Genomic DNA, 22,010 nt, shown 5'->3' on the forward strand with positions numbered 1-22,010 from the left:
GCTGCAGAGAGCGGGGTGGCAGTGAATGAACTTCCCAAAGAGGCTGTGATGCCACACTTGTTTTTTTCCTGCTAGCCATGAGCAGGCAGTGCTTGGAGCCAGGCGCTGCTGCCTGCCACGGGGCCTACACACCCTCATCCCGCAGGCAGAGCAGTGGGTGGGGGTCTGCCGGGGGCGTCCGATCCCGGCTTCTGCCTCCCCTCCTGCTTCGAACCTGCCCCGTCCCCCCCGTCCCCGTCCCCGTCCCCCCCCAAGGGGCCACCGTGCCTAGCACCCGGAACCAGTGACTCTGTGACATCAGCCCTGTTGCTGAGGGCACCGCGGGCAACGTGAGTGCTGCGGGCACTGTGTCGGCTGCTGCGCCACTGGCAACGAGCCCTCGGTTCCTACAGCCCGCACGTGCTGCTGGTAGCGATGCGCTTGCTCCCCCTCCTCGTCCTGCTGGCCGTGTGCTGGCCTGCGCGTGGCACATGGGACAACTGTGGGTAAGTGGCCCGAGGCTCTGGGAGGGAGCTGGGGCAACCCTTGTGGGCTTCACTGGAGGGTGCCTGCTTGTCCCCCGTGGCCACACCACAGCTTCCCGAACCCCACGTGGAAGCCTCGGTTCCTTGCAGCACTCAGGCTGCTGGCCCAGCTCGTCTACGGGGCTAAGGCAGGAACGGGCCAACGTCCGCACGCCGCACGGGCTTCCCTGGCCCTGCTGTCCGTGCAACACCTGTGGGGAGGGAGGATGGCTGAGCTTCAGCCTGAACAGCAGCGAGTCATCGAACAGGACGGTAACGAGTTTCTGGTTACAGAGGGACCTGCGGGCTCCGGCCCATGGCTTCTTACTACGGCATGTCGCGTGTCGTGGGTGGCACAAGCTCCCACCCAGGGGCCTGGCCCTGGATCGTCAGCATCCAGAATCCCTGGCTAGCAGGTGTGGGGCATATATGCGGAGGGTCCCTCATCAGCCCACAGTGGGTTCTCACAGCAGCCCACTGCTTCGTCGAGGCCAGGTAAGGAGGACCAGGGAACGGGGATATCCCCACAGCACTCACAGGTGCCCTGTCCGCAGCACCACCTGCTACTCCCATCCCGTTTCCAGCACTGCAGAGCCCGGCTGAGAGACTGTTCAGGAGGAGGCTGCGCTGCTGCCACTGCTTCCTCGCAGCCTCCGGCTCGACATGCCTCGAGCTGAAGGCATGCTAGGGCAGTCGCACCTTCTGTAGCGCTGCTTTTCTCTCTCCCCTGTGAAGCAGAACGCAGGGAACTGCTGGGCTGCTGCAGCACATGTCTCTGCTCCCTTTAAGCCCTCTCTCCATCTGCCTTCCAGGGACATCAGGACGTGGCGTGTGGTGGTCGGGACCACCTACTTGACTCAGCTGGGCCCTGAGTCCCAAGTGCGCGGTATTAGGCGGCTGGTGGCTCACCAACGCTATAGTAGTATCTCGCAGAGGAACGACATTGCGTTGCTGGAATTGGACCAGCCTGTACAGTGTGGCTACTATGTACAGCTTGCCTGTGTGCCCAACGCCTGGCTGAAAGTGTCAGAGCTGACAGACTGCTACGTCAGTGGCTGGGGTTCCACACATGCAAAATGTAAGTTCCTGCAGAATCCTTGTGTCCCAAGTGCAAGCTCGGCACACCGGGGAGGCGGGCTGGGCTTCCTCACAGCAGAGGCAAAAGCCAGAGTCGGCATGTAGGGACGTATGCCTGTAGAGAGATGGGCCTGGCCCACTACCCAAAGCCAGACAGAAGGGAAACACCGGTACAGTGCCTCTCACGACACAAAGCCGAGCCCTAGGGAAGGGGTTCACCCAGGCAGGGAAGGAGAACTGGCAACAACCTCCTGAGTGTTACCTCCTTTCTGTGCTCACAGCTGGAGGATCAACTGCTGTCCTGCAGGAAGCCAGGGTCCCCCTCATCGATGTCAACCTCTGTAACAGCAGCCAGTGGTACAGAGGAGCCGTCCACACCCACAACCTGTGTGCTGGCTACCCGCAGGGCGGCATTGACACCTGCCAGGTAGGCTCACCTCCCCTTCCCTCTCTGCAGGTTCTCGCCCAGTGCCCCATCTGTCTCAGAGGCCGGGGACTCTGCCCAGAAAGCCCATCCGGTGCTGCTGGCAGCCCGTAGGCCCAGATCCCAATCCTGGAACATCCCCCTTCCACACATCCAGCATCACAGTGCAGAGAGGAGAGAGAGCACACCCTGCCTTACAGGCCTGTGGCTTCTTCCTAGAAAAGTTTCTGTAGGCTCCAGCAGCTGCAGAGCCTTTCTGTGCAGTGAATACAGCGCTGGCAGGTGCTGTGGGAGAGAAGCAGCCAGCCCTAGTGCTGACAGTGGCCACCTAACACCCCCTTCATCCTCTCTCCTCCGCTGCAGGGTGACAGCGGTGGTCCTCTCGTCTGCAAAGATAAAAATGCTGACTACTTCTGGCTTGTTGGAGTGACCAGCTGGGGGAAAGGCTGTGCGAGAGCGAAACGGCCTGGAATCTACACCTCCACTCAGCACTTCTACGACTGGATCCTGACACAGATGGGATTTCGCTCAGCAGCAAGGGCTTCTCCAACATCAGGGGCATGGAGTCATTTTCTCACTGCCTCAACCCCTTATCAGAGGCCAACACCAACACAATCGGGCAAGTTTAGCTCCTGCCCCTTTCCCCTTGGGAAGCTGGTGGAATTCTTTTCTCGGGCGCAGGAGCTCCTGCTGTTCCTAAAGGAAAAAAAGGCTTGAGCAACAGGATGAAGAGGATCCAGTGCAGGCTTGCAGCGTACCACGACCATTTCTTTCTGGGGCACTGCCTGCTGAGCCAAAGGCAGCCTCAGTGTCAAAGGCCTGCTCCGTCCTGCCCACGCTCCTCCGAGCACACACCAGTGCTGAAGTTGACACAGTTCTTGAAATAAACTCACCAGTTTTCACAGCTAACCATACTTCAGGCCAATTCAGTCTCCAGCGCAAGGCAGGGACTTCCATGCCTGGCACCTGCACAATGCGGCTGCGGGCAGACAAGTGGGGCACAAAGGGAAAGAGCCACAAAAGGGGCCAAAACTCTGCCTGGTCAGAGAGGATGATGCTTAGAGTCACCATGGGATGGAGGAGACTGGCATATCATGGCTAGAAAGAAAAGAGGAAAAATTGACGTGACATGCAGAAACTTTCGGGTATGCATTAAGGCACACAAGCTGATGATCTGGGCCTGGCATAAACCATAGCTAACTGAACATATCACGGGATAATTCTGAGCATAACAAGAGAAATTACCGACATAAGATTCGGCTGCCATGGTATGGGGGAACTGGAATGAGGCATTGGTTGTCTGGAACAAAAGGGATGTGGTGTGGCATTGCCAGGTGAGACCCCGGTGACCTGAAGTAAGGCAAGAGGTGGGTGCTGCTCTGGAGAGGACCCAGTGCAGTCCTTGTTCCTGTGATTCAGCAATGCCCTTCCCTTGTGGGCAGAAACTTCACAGGGTTCAGTCCAGGAGCGTGCAGCAGCCCAAATATACCCCGGTTCCCTTTGTGTGAGTGGCATTGGTCTGGTGCCCTGCTTAAGAGTCTCACACACCTTGGCTTCTTTACCTGCCCCGTGTCTCCTGCCTTATGAGGCTGAAAAGGATGGCGGTGTCACTAGCTGGCACCATGTCTCACTTGTCATGGCCCCACTGGCAGCATCAGGGAAGGGGTAGTGTGAGCCTGTGAAACCGAGGGTAGGTGGTTCTCTCTTGCAGCCCATCCACCTTGCGGATGGCACGTGGAGGCAGTTCTGGCCTTCTGAAGTGTGGGAAGGGCACAACATACGAAGGTGGCATGCGGGAACCAGCAGTGGCTTATTGGCCAGGCCATATCACTCCAGGTAAGACTTGGCACTGCTTGTGCCTTTTGCATGCTGATGCCAGCCAAGGCAGGGTGTCATGGCAGCTTGGCTGCCCAGGAACAAGCAGAGGACTGGAGAGAGGTGAGGACGGCGGGATTGAAGTGGGATCAGGTGCTTGAACCTTTTCTTGTGCCTTGCTGTGGTGGGTGACAGGAGTGACACATGAACTGGCAAGCACCCTGGACATCCTGCCAACACTGGCTACCCTGGCTGGAGCAGCTCTTCCCAAAGTTGCCCTGGATGGCTATGACCTGAGTCCAGTGCTGTTTGGGTCAGGGAAGGTGAGTCCTGCGGGCTGGTTCAGCTGGCATTGTGCATGAAAGCTGGGTGTGGGGCTGAAGCTGTGTGCCTGATGAGTACAACCAGCTGGGGGTCAGGGGAGATCCATGAGCTGGGACCTTTTGTCTGGCCTGGGTCATGCCATGGAATTCCTCGGCTTCCCCAGGCTGCTCTGCTCTGACAACTGCAACATATTGCTGGGCCAAACCCCCATGGGCGCAGTGGATGGACAGCCCCAGTAGCTTGGAGTAGGGAACAAACAGGATGCTGCTGCTCGTCAGCTTCCCCCCTCTCTGGCCATGTTCTTGCTGTAGTATCAGGGCTCCTGTGTGACTCCCTGGAGTCTCTGCCTGGTCATGTTCCAGACTTTTCTTCAGCCTCATGGCTGCACAGGTGAGCTTAGTTCTGCTACTTCCCGCAGAGTCCTCGGCAGACAATGTTCTTCTACCCGCCATCCCCTGATCCGCTGCACGGCCCCTTTGCTGTCAGGCTTGGGAAGTACAAGGCCCATTACTTCACACAAGGTTAGTGCTGCCTCCTCTTATCTACACAGTCGACTTTGTGAAGTCCCATATGGTTTTGCTGTCCAAACCTCAAAGAGAAGAAACTGGGCTATGCCTGGGGGTCTCTTTTGCAGGTTCCTTTCACAGCGATACGACCCCAGACCAGGCCTGCCACGGGCTGACCCCGCTGACCCCTCACTTGCCCCCGCTGCTCTTTGACTTGGAGTCAGACCCAGCTGAGAACTATGATCTGCTGCAGAGTGGCGCAGGGCCGGAGGTTCTGCAAGTCCTGAAGGAGATCAAACTGCGGAAAGTGCTTTTGGAGCAGCAAATGGGGTTTGGAGAAAGCCAGATCAGGAAGGGCAGGGATCCCGCCCTGCAGCCCTGCTGCGTACCAAACTGCACTCCTAAGCCTTCCTGCTGCTACTGCTCCTAGCTTCTTGCTGCTCCATCCCCTTCAGTTGTTCCACACTGGAACGCTATCCAGGACCCACCAAACACCCCCTCTGTCCCCAACTAACCAAGCTCAGCCTTAGAGCTACCCTGCAGCTTTGGCTCAGTGACACCTCTGTCTAATAGAGTGCTGGGGTAGCCAACTGTGGGTTGGGGAGATTACCAACCCTGCTAGGAGCGCAGGTCAGTGGATCCTATGCTCTGCGTTGGATGTCCAAGCTAAGGCCTCTTGACAGAAACCCTGACTTGTTCAGGGTGGGATCATGGTCCATCGTCATCTCCAGAGCCAGAACAACTCCTTTCAAACCACAATCAAGGTGAAGCAAAGGGCATGCCCCAGTGTTCAGAGCTCCCAGCTCAGCTGGAGACATGCTCTGCACCTCTGAGTAAGAACAGAGCTGGAAGCTGCAGCACCATCACTCGCCAGGGGCCAAGAACACAGCAAGAGGAGGATGGCATGGATGGTCCTGGCAGCTTCAGAGGCAGGACCTTGTGCAGCTAGTGCAGAATGGACATGCCTAGGTGGAAAGCAGCTTGGGGTATGTGTGCTTAAGTACCTCCAAGTCCTTCATGACTCCAGGAGGTGGAGATGTGGCCAGTGGTTGTCAGGATTGGTCCTCTTGTAAGGTCTGTGGATCTTGGGGCTGATCAATCAGGTGGGCGGCAACCACATGCCATCCACATGACTGAAAGGGTCTGTCTCCTCTTGCTTGTGAGCTAGTCCAGCTCCAAGTTTCCCAGTGACTTGCACATGCACACAGCGCTCCCACCAGTCGCTGGCCCTAGACACTGGGTGTTTCCAACTGGGGGGTCCCCCGACCTGTGTTCCCTCCTGCCATTGCTAGCAGCCAGGCCTCTGGGCCCACCCCACCCCGGGGACAGAGCGGAGCCGCACAGAGAAAGGTTTGGAATCACTCTCAACAAGAAGGTAGGACGGGTTGTGGTGGTTACGTGCAAGGCTCAGCCAAACAAGCAATCCAACTAGCAGCTTAGGGGTGACTGGCTCCTTGATCCCCCTTTCTCTCCATTTTCCATGCTTTTATATCCCACTCACCTGCCTTGAGTGCTCCCTTTCTCCACCCTTGTGTCCTCCCAAATGAGGGACCTACCTGTGATTGTTTTTTTCCCCCTTGCTCCCAGGTTAGCTAGGCTTGTGAACAGATTTGGTGTCCCAGGTGACATTAGTTAGATCACCTTGGACTTCTGTGGCATTACTGATGTGGTTTCCTGGCTACTGCTGTCCCTGCCAGACTCCTCTCCCCAAAATGACCCCAACCATTCCTTCATGTATCTGTGAAGTGTGGCCACCTCTCACATAATTCTCCTTTAACCACGTCCAAAATCTGGTGCTGGAATAGCAGAGTATCCACAGAAGACAAGTCTTCTCTAAGGCCTTCTTCTGCCTGCTCTAAGCAGATATGGGGCACCACCTTCAGGTCAATTTTCAAAAAACAAATCAGCCTTGAGTTCAGTTTGAGGCCCAGTCCTGCTGCCTGTAGGGCCTTGATAGCAGCTATTCCATTTTCAGACAGAGCCTGGCCTGCCATCCTAAGGACCAGGTTGTGCACTCAGTTGTGTGCCTTACATATATCCACACAAGCCAGGACGGCAGCAGGAAGCTCCTGCACTTTTCACAAGCGTTGAGGCTGCCGTTCTTCAAGCTACCACCTCCAGGAACCTAGCCCCACTCAGCAAAGGCAGCGCACGTGGCTGGCTCCTGCTTTTCTCCCATGACTGCCCTGTGCTCCATCAGGTGAGCAAGGCTCCACCATCTGCTGTGGAAGGGAGCCTGATGAGATTAGGCTGATACAGGATTTACCAAAGTCACGGAGAATGGCATGTGGAGAGTGGAGCTGAATGGAGAGTGAGGATGAAAGCAGGAGCATCCTTCTTTTCTAGAGCTTGACATTGCAAGACCTTGGCCACGCATACCGGGTGCCACAACTGCCCTTGTCTACCTTGTCCCAGAGCAGCAACAGAACTCATAGACAGCAAGGACATGAAGCCTGTCAGTGGATGTTGCTATGGCTGACGTAGCCAGTGTGGACTGTCCTGCATCTGCGTTTCACTGTGCTGTGTGCACGAAGGTTGACGTTGCTTGGGTCTGCTTGGCTTATTTGCCTTGCACATCACTGCTTGCCTGCAGCGGCTGTAACCAGATTGGCTCTACAACACCCAAACTTGTGCATACTGCCTGCGGTAGTTGTGTTCTCTGGTGTCTGTTTTTGGGAAGGACCTGGTGGCAAAAGGCTGCAGAGAGCGGGGTGGCAGTGAATGAACTTCCCAAAGAGGCTGTGATGCCACACTTGTTTTTTTCCTGCTAGCCATGAGCAGGCAGTGCTTGGAGCCAGGCGCTGCTGCCTGCCACGGGGCCTACACACCCTCATCCCGCAGGCAGAGCAGTGGGTGGGGGTCTGCCGGGGGCGTCCGATCCCGGCTTCTGCCTCCCCTCCTGCTTCGAACCTGCCCCGTCCCCCCCGTCCCCGTCCCCGTCCCCCCCCAAGGGGCCACCGTGCCTAGCACCCGGAACCAGTGACTCTGTGACATCAGCCCTGTTGCTGAGGGCACCGCGGGCAACGTGAGTGCTGCGGGCACTGTGTCGGCTGCTGCGCCACTGGCAACGAGCCCTCGGTTCCTACAGCCCGCACGTGCTGCTGGTAGCGATGCGCTTGCTCCCCCTCCTCGTCCTGCTGGCCGTGTGCTGGCCTGCGCGTGGCACATGGGACAACTGTGGGTAAGTGGCCCGAGGCTCTGGGAGGGAGCTGGGGCAACCCTTGTGGGCTTCACTGGAGGGTGCCTGCTTGTCCCCCGTGGCCACACCACAGCTTCCCGAACCCCACGTGGAAGCCTCGGTTCCTTGCAGCACTCAGGCTGCTGGCCCAGCTCGTCTACGGGGCTAAGGCAGGAACGGGCCAACGTCCGCACGCCGCACGGGCTTCCCTGGCCCTGCTGTCCGTGCAACACCTGTGGGGAGGGAGGATGGCTGAGCTTCAGCCTGAACAGCAGCGAGTCATCGAACAGGACGGTAACGAGTTTCTGGTTACAGAGGGACCTGCGGGCTCCGGCCCATGGCTTCTTACTACGGCATGTCGCGTGTCGTGGGTGGCACAAGCTCCCACCCAGGGGCCTGGCCCTGGATCGTCAGCATCCAGAATCCCTGGCTAGCAGGTGTGGGGCATATATGCGGAGGGTCCCTCATCAGCCCACAGTGGGTTCTCACAGCAGCCCACTGCTTCGTCGAGGCCAGGTAAGGAGGACCAGGGAACGGGGATATCCCCACAGCACTCACAGGTGCCCTGTCCGCAGCACCACCTGCTACTCCCATCCCGTTTCCAGCACTGCAGAGCCCGGCTGAGAGACTGTTCAGGAGGAGGCTGCGCTGCTGCCACTGCTTCCTCGCAGCCTCCGGCTCGACATGCCTCGAGCTGAAGGCATGCTAGGGCAGTCGCACCTTCTGTAGCGCTGCTTTTCTCTCTCCCCTGTGAAGCAGAACGCAGGGAACTGCTGGGCTGCTGCAGCACATGTCTCTGCTCCCTTTAAGCCCTCTCTCCATCTGCCTTCCAGGGACATCAGGACGTGGCGTGTGGTGGTCGGGACCACCTACTTGACTCAGCTGGGCCCTGAGTCCCAAGTGCGCGGTATTAGGCGGCTGGTGGCTCACCAACGCTATAGTAGTATCTCGCAGAGGAACGACATTGCGTTGCTGGAATTGGACCAGCCTGTACAGTGTGGCTACTATGTACAGCTTGCCTGTGTGCCCAACGCCTGGCTGAAAGTGTCAGAGCTGACAGACTGCTACGTCAGTGGCTGGGGTTCCACACATGCAAAATGTAAGTTCCTGCAGAATCCTTGTGTCCCAAGTGCAAGCTCGGCACACCGGGGAGGCGGGCTGGGCTTCCTCACAGCAGAGGCAAAAGCCAGAGTCGGCATGTAGGGACGTATGCCTGTAGAGAGATGGGCCTGGCCCACTACCCAAAGCCAGACAGAAGGGAAACACCGGTACAGTGCCTCTCACGACACAAAGCCGAGCCCTAGGGAAGGGGTTCACCCAGGCAGGGAAGGAGAACTGGCAACAACCTCCTGAGTGTTACCTCCTTTCTGTGCTCACAGCTGGAGGATCAACTGCTGTCCTGCAGGAAGCCAGGGTCCCCCTCATCGATGTCAACCTCTGTAACAGCAGCCAGTGGTACAGAGGAGCCGTCCACACCCACAACCTGTGTGCTGGCTACCCGCAGGGCGGCATTGACACCTGCCAGGTAGGCTCACCTCCCCTTCCCTCTCTGCAGGTTCTCGCCCAGTGCCCCATCTGTCTCAGAGGCCGGGGACTCTGCCCAGAAAGCCCATCCGGTGCTGCTGGCAGCCCGTAGGCCCAGATCCCAATCCTGGAACATCCCCCTTCCACACATCCAGCATCACAGTGCAGAGAGGAGAGAGAGCACACCCTGCCTTACAGGCCTGTGGCTTCTTCCTAGAAAAGTTTCTGTAGGCTCCAGCAGCTGCAGAGCCTTTCTGTGCAGTGAATACAGCGCTGGCAGGTGCTGTGGGAGAGAAGCAGCCAGCCCTAGTGCTGACAGTGGCCACCTAACACCCCCTTCATCCTCTCTCCTCCGCTGCAGGGTGACAGCGGTGGTCCTCTCGTCTGCAAAGATAAAAATGCTGACTACTTCTGGCTTGTTGGAGTGACCAGCTGGGGGAAAGGCTGTGCGAGAGCGAAAACGGCCTGGAATCTACACCTCCACTCAGCACTTCTACGACTGGATCCTGACACAGATGGGATTTCGCTCAGCAGCAAGGGCTTCTCCAACATCAGGGGCATGGAGTCATTTTCTCACTGCCTCAACCCCTTATCAGAGGCCAACACCAACACAATCGGGCAAGTTTAGCTCCTGCCCCTTTCCCCTTGGGAAGCTGGTGGAATTCTTTTCTCGGGCGCAGGAGCTCCTGCTGTTCCTAAAGGAAAAAAAGGCTTGAGCAACAGGATGAAGAGGATCCAGTGCAGGCTTGCAGCGTACCACGACCATTTCTTTCTGGGGCACTGCCTGCTGAGCCAAAGGCAGCCTCAGTGTCAAAGGCCTGCTCCGTCCTGCCCACGCTCCTCCGAGCACACACCAGTGCTGAAGTTGACACAGTTCTTGAAATAAACTCACCAGTTTTCACAGCTAACCATACTTCAGGCCAATTCAGTCTCCAGCGCAAGGCAGGGACTTCCATGCCTGGCACCTGCACAATGCGGCTGCGGGCAGACAAGTGGGGCACAAAGGGAAAGAGCCACAAAAGGGGCCAAAACTCTGCCTGGTCAGAGAGGATGATGCTTAGAGTCACCATGGGATGGAGGAGACTGGCATATCATGGCTAGAAAGAAAAGAGGAAAAATTGACGTGACATGCAGAAACTTTCGGGTATGCATTAAGGCACACAAGCTGATGATCTGGGCCTGGCATAAACCATAGCTAACTGAACATATCACGGGATAATTCTGAGCATAACAAGAGAAATTACCGACATAAGATTCGGCTGCCATGGTATGGGGGAACTGGAATGAGGCATTGGTTGTCTGGAACAAAAGGGATGTGGTGTGGCATTGCCAGGTGAGACCCCGGTGACCTGAAGTAAGGCAAGAGGTGGGTGCTGCTCTGGAGAGGACCCAGTGCAGTCCTTGTTCCTGTGATTCAGCAATGCCCTTCCCTTGTGGGCAGAAACTTCACAGGGTTCAGTCCAGGAGCGTGCAGCAGCCCAAATATACCCCGGTTCCCTTTGTGTGAGTGGCATTGGTCTGGTGCCCTGCTTAAGAGTCTCACACACCTTGGCTTCTTTACCTGCCCCGTGTCTCCTGCCTTATGAGGCTGAAAAGGATGGCGGTGTCACTAGCTGGCACCATGTCTCACTTGTCATGGCCCCACTGGCAGCATCAGGGAAGGGGTAGTGTGAGCCTGTGAAACCGAGGGTAGGTGGTTCTCTCTTGCAGCCCATCCACCTTGCGGATGGCACGTGGAGGCAGTTCTGGCCTTCTGAAGTGTGGGAAGGGCACAACATACGAAGGTGGCATGCGGGAACCAGCAGTGGCTTATTGGCCAGGCCATATCACTCCAGGTAAGACTTGGCACTGCTTGTGCCTTTTGCATGCTGATGCCAGCCAAGGCAGGGTGTCATGGCAGCTTGGCTGCCCAGGAACAAGCAGAGGACTGGAGAGAGGTGAGGACGGCGGGATTGAAGTGGGATCAGGTGCTTGAACCTTTTCTTGTGCCTTGCTGTGGTGGGTGACAGGAGTGACACATGAACTGGCAAGCACCCTGGACATCCTGCCAACACTGGCTACCCTGGCTGGAGCAGCTCTTCCCAAAGTTGCCCTGGATGGCTATGACCTGAGTCCAGTGCTGTTTGGGTCAGGGAAGGTGAGTCCTGCGGGCTGGTTCAGCTGGCATTGTGCATGAAAGCTGGGTGTGGGGCTGAAGCTGTGTGCCTGATGAGTACAACCAGCTGGGGGTCAGGGGAGATCCATGAGCTGGGACCTTTTGTCTGGCCTGGGTCATGCCATGGAATTCCTCGGCTTCCCCAGGCTGCTCTGCTCTGACAACTGCAACATATTGCTGGGCCAAACCCCCATGGGCGCAGTGGATGGACAGCCCCAGTAGCTTGGAGTAGGGAACAAACAGGATGCTGCTGCTCGTCAGCTTCCCCCCTCTCTGGCCATGTTCTTGCTGTAGTATCAGGGCTCCTGTGTGACTCCCTGGAGTCTCTGCCTGGTCATGTTCCAGACTTTTCTTCAGCCTCATGGCTGCACAGGTGAGCTTAGTTCTGCTACTTCCCGCAGAGTCCTCGGCAGACAATGTTCTTCTACCCGCCATCCCCTGATCCGCTGCACGGCCCCTTTGCTGTCAGGCTTGGGAAGTACAAGGCCCATTACTTCACACAAGGTTAGTGCTGCCTCCTCTTATCTACACAGTCGACTTTGTGAAGTCCCATATGGTTTTGCTGTCCAAACCTCAAAGAGAAGAAACTGGGCTATGCCTGGGGGTCTCTTTTGCAGGTTCCTTTCACAGCGATACGACCCCAGACCAGGCCTGCCACGGGCTGACCCCGCTGACCCCTCACTTGCCCCCGCTGCTCTTTGACTTGGAGTCAGACCCAGCTGAGAACTATGATCTGCTGCAGAGTGGCGCAGGGCCGGAGGTTCTGCAAGTCCTGAAGGAGATCAAACTGCGGAAAGTGCTTTTGGAGCAGCAAATGGGGTTTGGAGAAAGCCAGATCAGGAAGGGCAGGGATCCCGCCCTGCAGCCCTGCTGCGTACCAAACTGCACTCCTAAGCCTTCCTGCTGCTACTGCTCCTAGCTTCTTGCTGCTCCATCCCCTTCAGTTGTTCCACACTGGAACGCTATCCAGGACCCACCAAACACCCCCTCTGTCCCCAACTAACCAAGCTCAGCCTTAGAGCTACCCTGCAGCTTTGGCTCAGTGACACCTCTGTCTAATAGAGTGCTGGGGTAGCCAACTGTGGGTTGGGGAGATTACCAACCCTGCTAGGAGCGCAGGTCAGTGGATCCTATGCTCTGCGTTGGATGTCCAAGCTAAGGCCTCTTGACAGAAACCCTGACTTGTTCAGGGTGGGATCATGGTCCATCGTCATCTCCAGAGCCAGAACAACTCCTTTCAAACCACAATCAAGGTGAAGCAAAGGGCATGCCCCAGTGTTCAGAGCTCCCAGCTCAGCTGGAGACATGCTCTGCACCTCTGAGTAAGAACAGAGCTGGAAGCTGCAGCACCATCACTCGCCAGGGGCCAAGAACACAGCAAGAGGAGGATGGCATGGATGGTCCTGGCAGCTTCAGAGGCAGGACCTTGTGCAGCTAGTGCAGAATGGACATGCCTAGGTGGAAAGCAGCTTGGGGTATGTGTGCTTAAGTACCTCCAAGTCCTTCATGACTCCAGGAGGTGGAGATGTGGCCAGTGGTTGTCAGGATTGGTCCTCTTGTAAGGTCTGTGGATCTTGGGGCTGATCAATCAGGTGGGCGGCAACCACATGCCATCCACATGACTGAAAGGGTCTGTCTCCTCTTGCTTGTGAGCTAGTCCAGCTCCAAGTTTCCCAGTGACTTGCACATGCACACAGCGCTCCCACCAGTCGCTGGCCCTAGACACTGGGTGTTTCCAACTGGGGGGTCCCCCGACCTGTGTTCCCTCCTGCCATTGCTAGCAGCCAGGCCTCTGGGCCCACCCCACCCCGGGGACAGAGCGGAGCCGCACAGAGAAAGGTTTGGAATCACTCTCAACAAGAAGGTAGGACGGGTTGTGGTGGTTACGTGCAAGGCTCAGCCAAACAAGCAATCCAACTAGCAGCTTAGGGGTGACTGGCTCCTTGATCCCCCTTTCTCTCCATTTTCCATGCTTTTATATCCCACTCACCTGCCTTGAGTGCTCCCTTTCTCCACCCTTGTGTCCTCCCAAATGAGGGACCTACCTGTGATTGTTTTTTCCCCCTTGCTCCCAGGTTAGCTAGGCTTGTGAACAGATTTGGTGTCCCAGGTGACATTAGTTAGATCACCTTGGACTTCTGTGGCATTACTGATGTGGTTTCCTGGCTACTGCTGTCCCTGCCAGACTCCTCTCCCCAAAATGACCCCAACCATTCCTTCATGTATCTGTGAAGTGTGGCCACCTCTCACATAATTCTCCTTTAACCACGTCCAAAATCTGGTGCTGGAATAGCAGAGTATCCACAGAAGACAAGTCTTCTCTAAGGCCTTCTTCTGCCTGCTCTAAGCAGATATGGGGCACCACCTTCAGGTCAATTTTCAAAAAACAAATCAGCCTTGAGTTCAGTTTGAGGCCCAGTCCTGCTGCCTGTAGGGCCTTGATAGCAGCTATTCCATTTTCAGACAGAGCCTGGCCTGCCATCCTAAGGACCAGGTTGTGCACTCAGTTGTGTGCCTTACATATATCCACACAAGCCAGGACGGCAGCAGGAAGCTCCTGCACTTTTCACAAGCGTTGAGGCTGCCGTTCTTCAAGCTACCACCTCCAGGAACCTAGCCCCACTCAGCAAAGGCAGCGCACGTGGCTGGCTCCTGCTTTTCTCCCATGACTGCCCTGTGCTCCATCAGGTGAGCAAGGCTCCACCATCTGCTGTGGAAGGGAGCCTGATGAGATTAGGCTGATACAGGATTTACCAAAGTCACGGAGAATGGCATGTGGAGAGTGGAGCTGAATGGAGAGTGAGGATGAAAGCAGGAGCATCCTTCTTTTCTAGAGCTTGACATTGCAAGACCTTGGCCACGCATACCGGGTGCCACAACTGCCCTTGTCTACCTTGTCCCAGAGCAGCAACAGAACTCATAGACAGCAAGGACATGAAGCCTGTCAGTGGATGTTGCTATGGCTGACATAGCCAGTGTGGACTGTCCTGCATCTGCGTTTCACTGTGCTGTGTGCACGAAGGTTGACGTTGCTTGGGTCTGCTTGGCTTATTTGCCTTGCACATCACTGCTTGCCTGCAGCGGCTGTAACCAGATTGGCTCTACAACACCCAAACTTGTGCATACTGCCTGCGGTAGTTGTGTTCTCTGGTGTCTGTTTTTGGGAAGGACCTGGTGGCAAAAGGCTGCAGAGAGCGGGGTGGCAGTGAATGAACTTCCCAAAGAGGCTGTGATGCCACACTTGTTTTTTTCCTGCTAGCCATGAGCAGGCAGTGCTTGGAGCCAGGCGCTGCTGCCTGCCACGGGGCCTACACACCCTCATCCCGCAGGCAGAGCAGTGGGTGGGGGTCTGCCGGGGGCGTCCGATCCCGGCTTCTGCCTCCCCTCCTGCTTCGAACCTGCCCCGTCCCCCCCGTCCCCGTCCCCGTCCCCCCCCAAGGGGCCACCGTGCCTAGCACCCGGAACCAGTGACTCTGTGACATCAGCCCTGTTGCTGAGGGCACCGCGGGCAACGTGAGTGCTGCGGGCACTGTGTCGGCTGCTGCGCCACTGGCAACGAGCCCTCGGTTCCTACAGCCCGCACGTGCTGCTGGTAGCGATGCGCTTGCTCCCCCTCCTCGTCCTGCTGGCCGTGTGCTGGCCTGCGCGTGGCACATGGGACAACTGTGGGTAAGTGGCCCGAGGCTCTGGGAGGGAGCTGGGGCAACCCTTGTGGGCTTCACTGGAGGGTGCCTGCTTGTCCCCCGTGGCCACACCACAGCTTCCCGAACCCCACGTGGAAGCCTCGGTTCCTTGCAGCACTCAGGCTGCTGGCCCAGCTCGTCTACGGGGCTAAGGCAGGAACGGGCCAACGTCCGCACGCCGCACGGGCTTCCCTGGCCCTGCTGTCCGTGCAACACCTGTGGGGAGGGAGGATGGCTGAGCTTCAGCCTGAACAGCAGCGAGTCATCGAACAGGACGGTAACGAGTTTCTGGTTACAGAGGGACCTGCGGGCTCCGGCCCATGGCTTCTTACTACGGCATGTCGCGTGTCGTGGGTGGCACAAGCTCCCACCCAGGGGCCTGGCCCTGGATCGTCAGCATCCAGAATCCCTGGCTAGCAGGTGTGGGGCATATATGCGGAGGGTCCCTCATCAGCCCACAGTGGGTTCTCACAGCAGCCCACTGCTTCGTCGAGGCCAGGTAAGGAGGACCAGGGAACGGGGATATCCCCACAGCACTCACAGGTGCCCTGTCCGCAGCACCACCTGCTACTCCCATCCCGTTTCCAGCACTGCAGAGCCCGGCTGAGAGACTGTTCAGGAGGAGGCTGCGCTGCTGCCACTGCTTCCTCGCAGCCTCCGGCTCGACATGCCTCGAGCTGAAGGCATGCTAGGGCAGTCGCACCTTCTGTAGCGCTGCTTTTCTCTCTCCCCTGTGAAGCAGAACGCAGGGAACTGCTGGGCTGCTGCAGCACATGTCTCTGCTCCCTTTAAGCCCTCTCTCCATCTGCCTTCCAGGGACATCAGGACGTGGCGTGTGGTGGTCGGGACCACCTACTTGACTCAGCTGGGCCCTGAGTCCCAAGTGCGCGGTATTAGGCGGCTGGTGGCTCACCAACGCTATAGTAGTATCTCGCAGAGGAACGACATTGCGTTGCTGGAATTGGACCAGCCTGTACAGTGTGGCTACTATGTACAGCTTGCCTGTGTGCCCAACGCCTGGCTGAAAGTGTCAGAGCTGACAGACTGCTACGTCAGTGGCTGGGGTTCCACACATGCAAAATGTAAGTTCCTGCAGAATCCTTGTGTCCCAAGTGCAAGCTCGGCACACCGGGGAGGCGGGCTGGGCTTCCTCACAGCAGAGGCAAAAGCCAGAGTCGGCATGTAGGGACGTATGCCTGTAGAGAGATGGGCCTGGCCCACTACCCAAAGCCAGACAGAAGGGAAACACCGGTACAGTGCCTCTCACGACACAAAGCCGAGCCCTAGGGAAGGGGTTCACCCAGGCAGGGAAGGAGAACTGGCAACAACCTCCTGAGTGTTACCTCCTTTCTGTGCTCACAGCTGGAGGATCAACTGCTGTCCTGCAGGAAGCCAGGGTCCCCCTCATCGATGTCAACCTCTGTAACAGCAGCCAGTGGTACAGAGGAGCCGTCCACACCCACAACCTGTGTGCTGGCTACCCGCAGGGCGGCATTGACACCTGCCAGGTAGGCTCACCTCCCCTTCCCTCTCTGCAGGTTCTCGCCCAGTGCCCCATCTGTCTCAGAGGCCGGGGACTCTGCCCAGAAAGCCCATCCGGTGCTGCTGGCAGCCCGTAGGCCCAGATCCCAATCCTGGAACATCCCCCTTCCACACATCCAGCATCACAGTGCAGAGAGGAGAGAGAGCACACCCTGCCTTACAGGCCTGTGGCTTCTTCCTAGAAAAGTTTCTGTAGGCTCCAGCAGCTGCAGAGCCTTTCTGTGCAGTGAATACAGCGCTGGCAGGTGCTGTGGGAGAGAAGCAGCCAGCCCTAGTGCTGACAGTGGCCACCTAACACCCCCTTCATCCTCTCTCCTCCGCTGCAGGGTGACAGCGGTGGTCCTCTCGTCTGCAAAGATAAAAATGCTGACTACTTCTGGCTTGTTGGAGTGACCAGCTGGGGGAAAGGCTGTGCGAGAGCGAAACGGCCTGGAATCTACACCTCCACTCAGCACTTCTACGACTGGATCCTGACACAGATGGGATTTCGCTCAGCAGCAAGGGCTTCTCCAACATCAGGGGCATGGAGTCATTTTCTCACTGCCTCAACCCCTTATCAGAGGCCAACACCAACACAATCGGGCAAGTTTAGCTCCTGCCCCTTTCCCCTTGGGAAGCTGGTGGAATTCTTTTCTCGGGCGCAGGAGCTCCTGCTGTTCCTAAAGGAAAAAAAGGCTTGAGCAACAGGATGAAGAGGATCCAGTGCAGGCTTGCAGCGTACCACGACCATTTCTTTCTGGGGCACTGCCTGCTGAGCCAAAGGCAGCCTCAGTGTCAAAGGCCTGCTCCGTCCTGCCCACGCTCCTCCGAGCACACACCAGTGCTGAAGTTGACACAGTTCTTGAAATAAACTCACCAGTTTTCACAGCTAACCATACTTCAGGCCAATTCAGTCTCCAGTGCAAGGCAGGGACTTCCATGCCTGGCACCTGCACAATGCGGCTGCGGGCAGACAAGTGGGGCACAAAGGGAAAGAGCCACAAAAGGGGCCAAAACTCTGCCTGGTCAGAGAGGATGATGCTTAGAGTCACCATGGGATGGAGGAGACTGGCATATCATGGCTAGAAAGAAAAGAGGAAAAATTGACGTGACATGCAGAAACTTTCGGGTATGCATTAAGGCACACAAGCTGATGATCTGGGCCTGGCATAAACCATAGCTAACTGAACATATCACGGGATAATTCTGAGCATAACAAGAGAAATTACCGACATAAGATTCGGCTGCCATGGTATGGGGGAACTGGAATGAGGCATTGGTTGTCTGGAACAAAAGGGATGTGGTGTGGCATTGCCAGGTGAGACCCCGGTGACCTGAAGTAAGGCAAGAGGTGGGTGCTGCTCTGGAGAGGACCCAGTGCAGTCCTTGTTCCTGTGATTCAGCAATGCCCTTCCCTTGTGGGCAGAAACTTCACAGGGTTCAGTCCAGGAGCGTGCAGCAGCCCAAATATACCCCGGTTCCCTTTGTGTGAGTGGCATTGGTCTGGTGCCCTGCTTAAGAGTCTCACACACCTTGGCTTCTTTACCTGCCCCGTGTCTCCTGCCTTATGAGGCTGAAAAGGATGGCGGTGTCACTAGCTGGCACCATGTCTCACTTGTCATGACCCCACTGGCAGCATCAGGGAAGGGGTAGTGTGAGCCTGTGAAACCGAGGGTAGGTGGTTCTCTCTTGCAGCCCATCCACCTTGCGGATGGCACGTGGAGGCAGTTCTGGCCTTCTGAAGTGTGGGAAGGGCACAACATACGAAGGTGGCATGCGGGAACCAGCAGTGGCTTATTGGCCAGGCCATATCACTCCAGGTAAGACTTGGCACTGCTTGTGCCTTTTGCATGCTGATGCCAGCCAAGGCAGGGTGTCATGGCAGCTTGGCTGCCCAGGAACAAGCAGAGGACTGGAGAGAGGTGAGGACGGCGGGATTGAAGTGGGATCAGGTGCTTGAACCTTTTCTTGTGCCTTGCTGTGGTGGGTGACAGGAGTGACACATGAACTGGCAAGCACCCTGGACATCCTGCCAACACTGGCTACCCTGGCTGGAGCAGCTCTTCCCAAAGTTGCCCTGGATGGCTATGACCTGAGTCCAGTGCTGTTTGGGTCAGGGAAGGTGAGTCCTGCGGGCTGGTTCAGCTGGCATTGTGCATGAAAGCTGGGTGTGGGGCTGAAGCTGTGTGCCTGATGAGTACAACCAGCTGGGGGTCAGGGGAGATCCATGAGCTGGGACCTTTTGTCTGGCCTGGGTCATGCCATGGAATTCCTCGGCTTCCCCAGGCTGCTCTGCTCTGACAACTGCAACATATTGCTGGGCCAAACCCCCATGGGCGCAGTGGATGGACAGCCCCAGTAGCTTGGAGTAGGGAACAAACAGGATGCTGCTGCTCGTCAGCTTCCCCCCTCTCTGGCCATGTTCTTGCTGTAGTATCAGGGCTCCTGTGTGACTCCCTGGAGTCTCTGCCTGGTCATGTTCCAGACTTTTCTTCAGCCTCATGGCTGCACAGGTGAGCTTAGTTCTGCTACTTCCCGCAGAGTCCTCGGCAGACAATGTTCTTCTACCCGCCATCCCCTGATCCGCTGCACGGCCCCTTTGCTGTCAGGCTTGGGAAGTACAAGGCCCATTACTTCACACAAGGTTAGTGCTGCCTCCTCTTATCTACACAGTCGACTTTGTGAAGTCCCATATGGTTTTGCTGTCCAAACCTCAAAGAGAAGAAACTGGGCTATGCCTGGGGGTCTCTTTTGCAGGTTCCTTTCACAGCGATACGACCCCAGACCAGGCCTGCCACGGGCTGACCCCGCTGACCCCTCACTTGCCCCCGCTGCTCTTTGACTTGGAGTCAGACCCAGCTGAGAACTATGATCTGCTGCAGAGTGGCGCAGGGCCGGAGGTTCTGCAAGTCCTGAAGGAGATCAAACTGCGGAAAGTGCTTTTGGAGCAGCAAATGGGGTTTGGAGAAAGCCAGATCAGGAAGGGCAGGGATCCCGCCCTGCAGCCCTGCTGCGTACCAAACTGCACTCCTAAGCCTTCCTGCTGCTACTGCTCCTAGCTTCTTGCTGCTCCATCCCCTTCAGTTGTTCCACACTGGAACGCTATCCAGGACCCACCAAACACCCCCTCTGTCCCCAACTAACCAAGCTCAGCCTTAGAGCTACCCTGCAGCTTTGGCTCAGTGACACCTCTGTCTAATAGAGTGCTGGGGTAGCCAACTGTGGGTTGGGGAGATTACCAACCCTGCTAGGAGCGCAGGTCAGTGGATCCTATGCTCTGCGTTGGATGTCCAAGCTAAGGCCTCTTGACAGAAACCCTGACTTGTTCAGGGTGGGATCATGGTACATCGTCATCTCCAGAGCCAGAACAACTCCTTTCAAACCACAATCAAGGTGAAGCAAAGGGCATGCCCCAGTGTTCAGAGCTCCCAGCTCAGCTGGAGACATGCTCTGCACCTCTGAGTAAGAACAGAGCTGGAAGCTGCAGCACCATCACTCGCCAGGGGCCAAGAACACAGCAAGAGGAGGATGGCATGGATGGTCCTGGCAGCTTCAGAGGCAGGACCTTGTGCAGCTAGTGCAGAATGGACATGCCTAGGTGGAAAGCAGCTTGGGGTATGTGTGCTTAAGTACCTCCAAGTCCTTCATGACTCCAGGAGGTGGAGATGTGGCCAGTGGTTGTCAGGATTGGTCCTCTTGTAAGGTCTGTGGATCTTGGGGCTGATCAATCAGGTGGGCGGCAACCACATGCCATCCACATGACTGAAAGGGTCTGTCTCCTCTTGCTTGTGAGCTAGTCCAGCTCCAAGTTTCCCAGTGACTTGCACAGTGCACACAGCGCTCCCACCAGTCGCTGGCCCTAGACACTGGGTGTTTCCAACTGGGGGGTCCCCCGACCTGTGTTCCCTCCTGCCATTGCTAGCAGCCAGGCCTCTGGGCCCACCCCACCCCGGGGACAGAGCGGAGCCGCACAGAGAAAGGTTTGGAATCACTCTCAACAAGAAGGTAGGACGGGTTGTGGTGGTTACGTGCAAGGCTCAGCCAAACAAGCAATCCAACTAGCAGCTTAGGGGTGACTGGCTCCTTGATCCCCCTTTCTCTCCATTTTCCATGCTTTTATATCCCACTCACCTGCCTTGAGTGCTCCCTTTCTCCACCCTTGTGTCCTCCCAAATGAGGGACCTACCTGTGATTGTTTTTTCCCCCTTGCTCCCAGGTTAGCTAGGCTTGTGAACAGATTTGGTGTCCCAGGTGACATTAGTTAGATCACCTTGGACTTCTGTGGCATTACTGATGTGGTTTCCTGGCTACTGCTGTCCCTGCCAGACTCCTCTCCCCAAAATGACCCCAACCATTCCTTCATGTATCTGTGAAGTGTGGCCACCTCTCACATAATTCTCCTTTAACCACGTCCAAAATCTGGTGCTGGAATAGCAGAGTATCCACAGAAGACAAGTCTTCTCTAAGGCCTTCTTCTGCCTGCTCTAAGCAGATATGGGGCACCACCTTCAGGTCAATTTTCAAAAAACAAATCAGCCTTGAGTTCAGTTTGAGGCCCAGTCCTGCTGCCTGTAGGGCCTTGATAGCAGCTATTCCATTTTCAGACAGAGCCTGGCCTGCCATCCTAAGGACCAGGTTGTGCACTCAGTTGTGTGCCTTACATATATCCACACAAGCCAGGACGGCAGCAGGAAGCTCCTGCACTTTTCACAAGCGTTGAGGCTGCCGTTCTTCAAGCTACCACCTCCAGGAACCTAGCCCCACTCAGCAAAGGCAGCGCACGTGGCTGGCTCCTGCTTTTCTCCCATGACTGCCCTGTGCTCCATCAGGTGAGCAAGGCTCCACCATCTGCTGTGGAAGGGAGCCTGATGAGATTAGGCTGATACAGGATTTACCAAAGTCACGGAGAATGGCATGTGGAGAGTGGAGCTGAATGGAGAGTGAGGATGAAAGCAGGAGCATCCTTCTTTTCTAGAGCTTGACATTGCAAGACCTTGGCCACGCATACCGGGTGCCACAACTGCCCTTGTCTACCTTGTCCCAGAGCAGCAACAGAACTCATAGACAGCAAGGACATGAAGCCTGTCAGTGGATGTTGCTATGGCTGACATAGCCAGTGTGGACTGTCCTGCATCTGCGTTTCACTGTGCTGTGTGCACGAAGGTTGACGTTGCTTGGGTCTGCTTGGCTTATTTGCCTTGCACATCACTGCTTGCCTGCAGCGGCTGTAACCAGATTGGCTCTACAACACCCAAACTTGTGCATACTGCCTGCGGTAGTTGTGTTCTCTGGTGTCTGTT

At 56.7% G+C, this 22,010-nt stretch overlaps 5 protein-coding genes and 1 pseudogene across 10 annotated transcripts; all 6 read left to right on the top strand.

Moving 5' to 3' along the window:
* The first annotated feature begins 48 nt into the window (after nt 1–48).
* On the top strand, nt 49–2,913 carry LOC122153399 (acrosin-like). Of its 2 annotated transcripts, XM_042792302.1 has the most exons (5): nt 49–485; nt 798–998; nt 1,316–1,581; nt 1,862–2,007; nt 2,368–2,913. In XM_042792302.1, exons 1-5 carry the CDS (start codon nt 415–417, stop codon nt 2,719–2,721), a joined length of 1,038 nt encoding a protein of 345 aa, XP_042648236.1. In that variant the 5' UTR covers nt 49–414; the 3' UTR covers nt 2,722–2,913. The 2 variants fall into 2 exon arrangements, with proteins under 2 accessions (XP_042648236.1, XP_042648237.1); XM_042792303.1 differs by lacking the exon at nt 798–998.
* On the top strand, nt 2,757–7,298 carry LOC122153412 (arylsulfatase A-like). 2 transcript variants are annotated; one of them, XM_042792325.1, is made up of 5 exons: nt 2,757–3,338; nt 3,716–3,840; nt 4,015–4,142; nt 4,562–4,664; nt 4,778–7,298. In XM_042792325.1, exons 1-5 carry the CDS (start codon nt 3,289–3,291, stop codon nt 5,077–5,079), a joined length of 708 nt encoding a protein of 235 aa, XP_042648259.1. In that variant the 5' UTR covers nt 2,757–3,288; the 3' UTR covers nt 5,080–7,298. The 2 variants fall into 2 exon arrangements, with proteins under 2 accessions (XP_042648259.1, XP_042648260.1); XM_042792326.1 differs by having other exon boundaries at nt 2,758–3,149.
* Nucleotides 7,299–7,393: 95 nt separating this feature from the next.
* On the top strand, nt 7,394–10,259 carry LOC122153402 (annotated as a pseudogene).
* LOC122153410 (arylsulfatase A-like) lies at nt 10,103–14,643 on the top strand. 2 transcript variants are annotated; one of them, XM_042792321.1, is made up of 5 exons: nt 10,103–10,684; nt 11,062–11,186; nt 11,361–11,488; nt 11,908–12,010; nt 12,124–14,643. In XM_042792321.1, exons 1-5 carry the CDS (start codon nt 10,635–10,637, stop codon nt 12,423–12,425), a joined length of 708 nt encoding a protein of 235 aa, XP_042648255.1. In that variant the 5' UTR covers nt 10,103–10,634; the 3' UTR covers nt 12,426–14,643. The 2 variants fall into 2 exon arrangements, with proteins under 2 accessions (XP_042648255.1, XP_042648256.1); XM_042792322.1 differs by having other exon boundaries at nt 10,104–10,495.
* A 95-nt stretch (nt 14,644–14,738) lies between these two features.
* On the top strand, nt 14,739–17,603 carry LOC122153400 (acrosin-like). Of its 2 annotated transcripts, XM_042792304.1 has the most exons (5): nt 14,739–15,175; nt 15,488–15,688; nt 16,006–16,271; nt 16,552–16,697; nt 17,058–17,603. In XM_042792304.1, the coding sequence occupies exons 1-5, from the start codon at nt 15,105–15,107 to the stop codon at nt 17,409–17,411; spliced, it is 1,038 nt and encodes a 345-aa protein (XP_042648238.1). In that variant the 5' UTR covers nt 14,739–15,104; the 3' UTR covers nt 17,412–17,603. The 2 variants fall into 2 exon arrangements, with proteins under 2 accessions (XP_042648238.1, XP_042648239.1); XM_042792305.1 differs by lacking the exon at nt 15,488–15,688.
* On the top strand, nt 17,447–21,988 carry LOC122153414 (arylsulfatase A-like). 2 transcript variants are annotated; one of them, XM_042792329.1, is made up of 5 exons: nt 17,447–18,028; nt 18,406–18,530; nt 18,705–18,832; nt 19,252–19,354; nt 19,468–21,988. In XM_042792329.1, the coding sequence occupies exons 1-5, from the start codon at nt 17,979–17,981 to the stop codon at nt 19,767–19,769; spliced, it is 708 nt and encodes a 235-aa protein (XP_042648263.1). In that variant the 5' UTR covers nt 17,447–17,978; the 3' UTR covers nt 19,770–21,988. The 2 variants fall into 2 exon arrangements, with proteins under 2 accessions (XP_042648263.1, XP_042648264.1); XM_042792330.1 differs by having other exon boundaries at nt 17,448–17,839.
* Nucleotides 21,989–22,010: the final 22 nt, after the last annotated feature.

This window comes from Tyto alba, unplaced genomic scaffold, assembly GCF_018691265.1.
Source record: "Tyto alba isolate M040663 unplaced genomic scaffold, T.alba_DEE_v4.0 Super-Scaffold_2, whole genome shotgun sequence".
Lineage (NCBI taxonomy): Eukaryota > Metazoa > Chordata > Aves > Strigiformes > Tytonidae > Tyto > Tyto alba.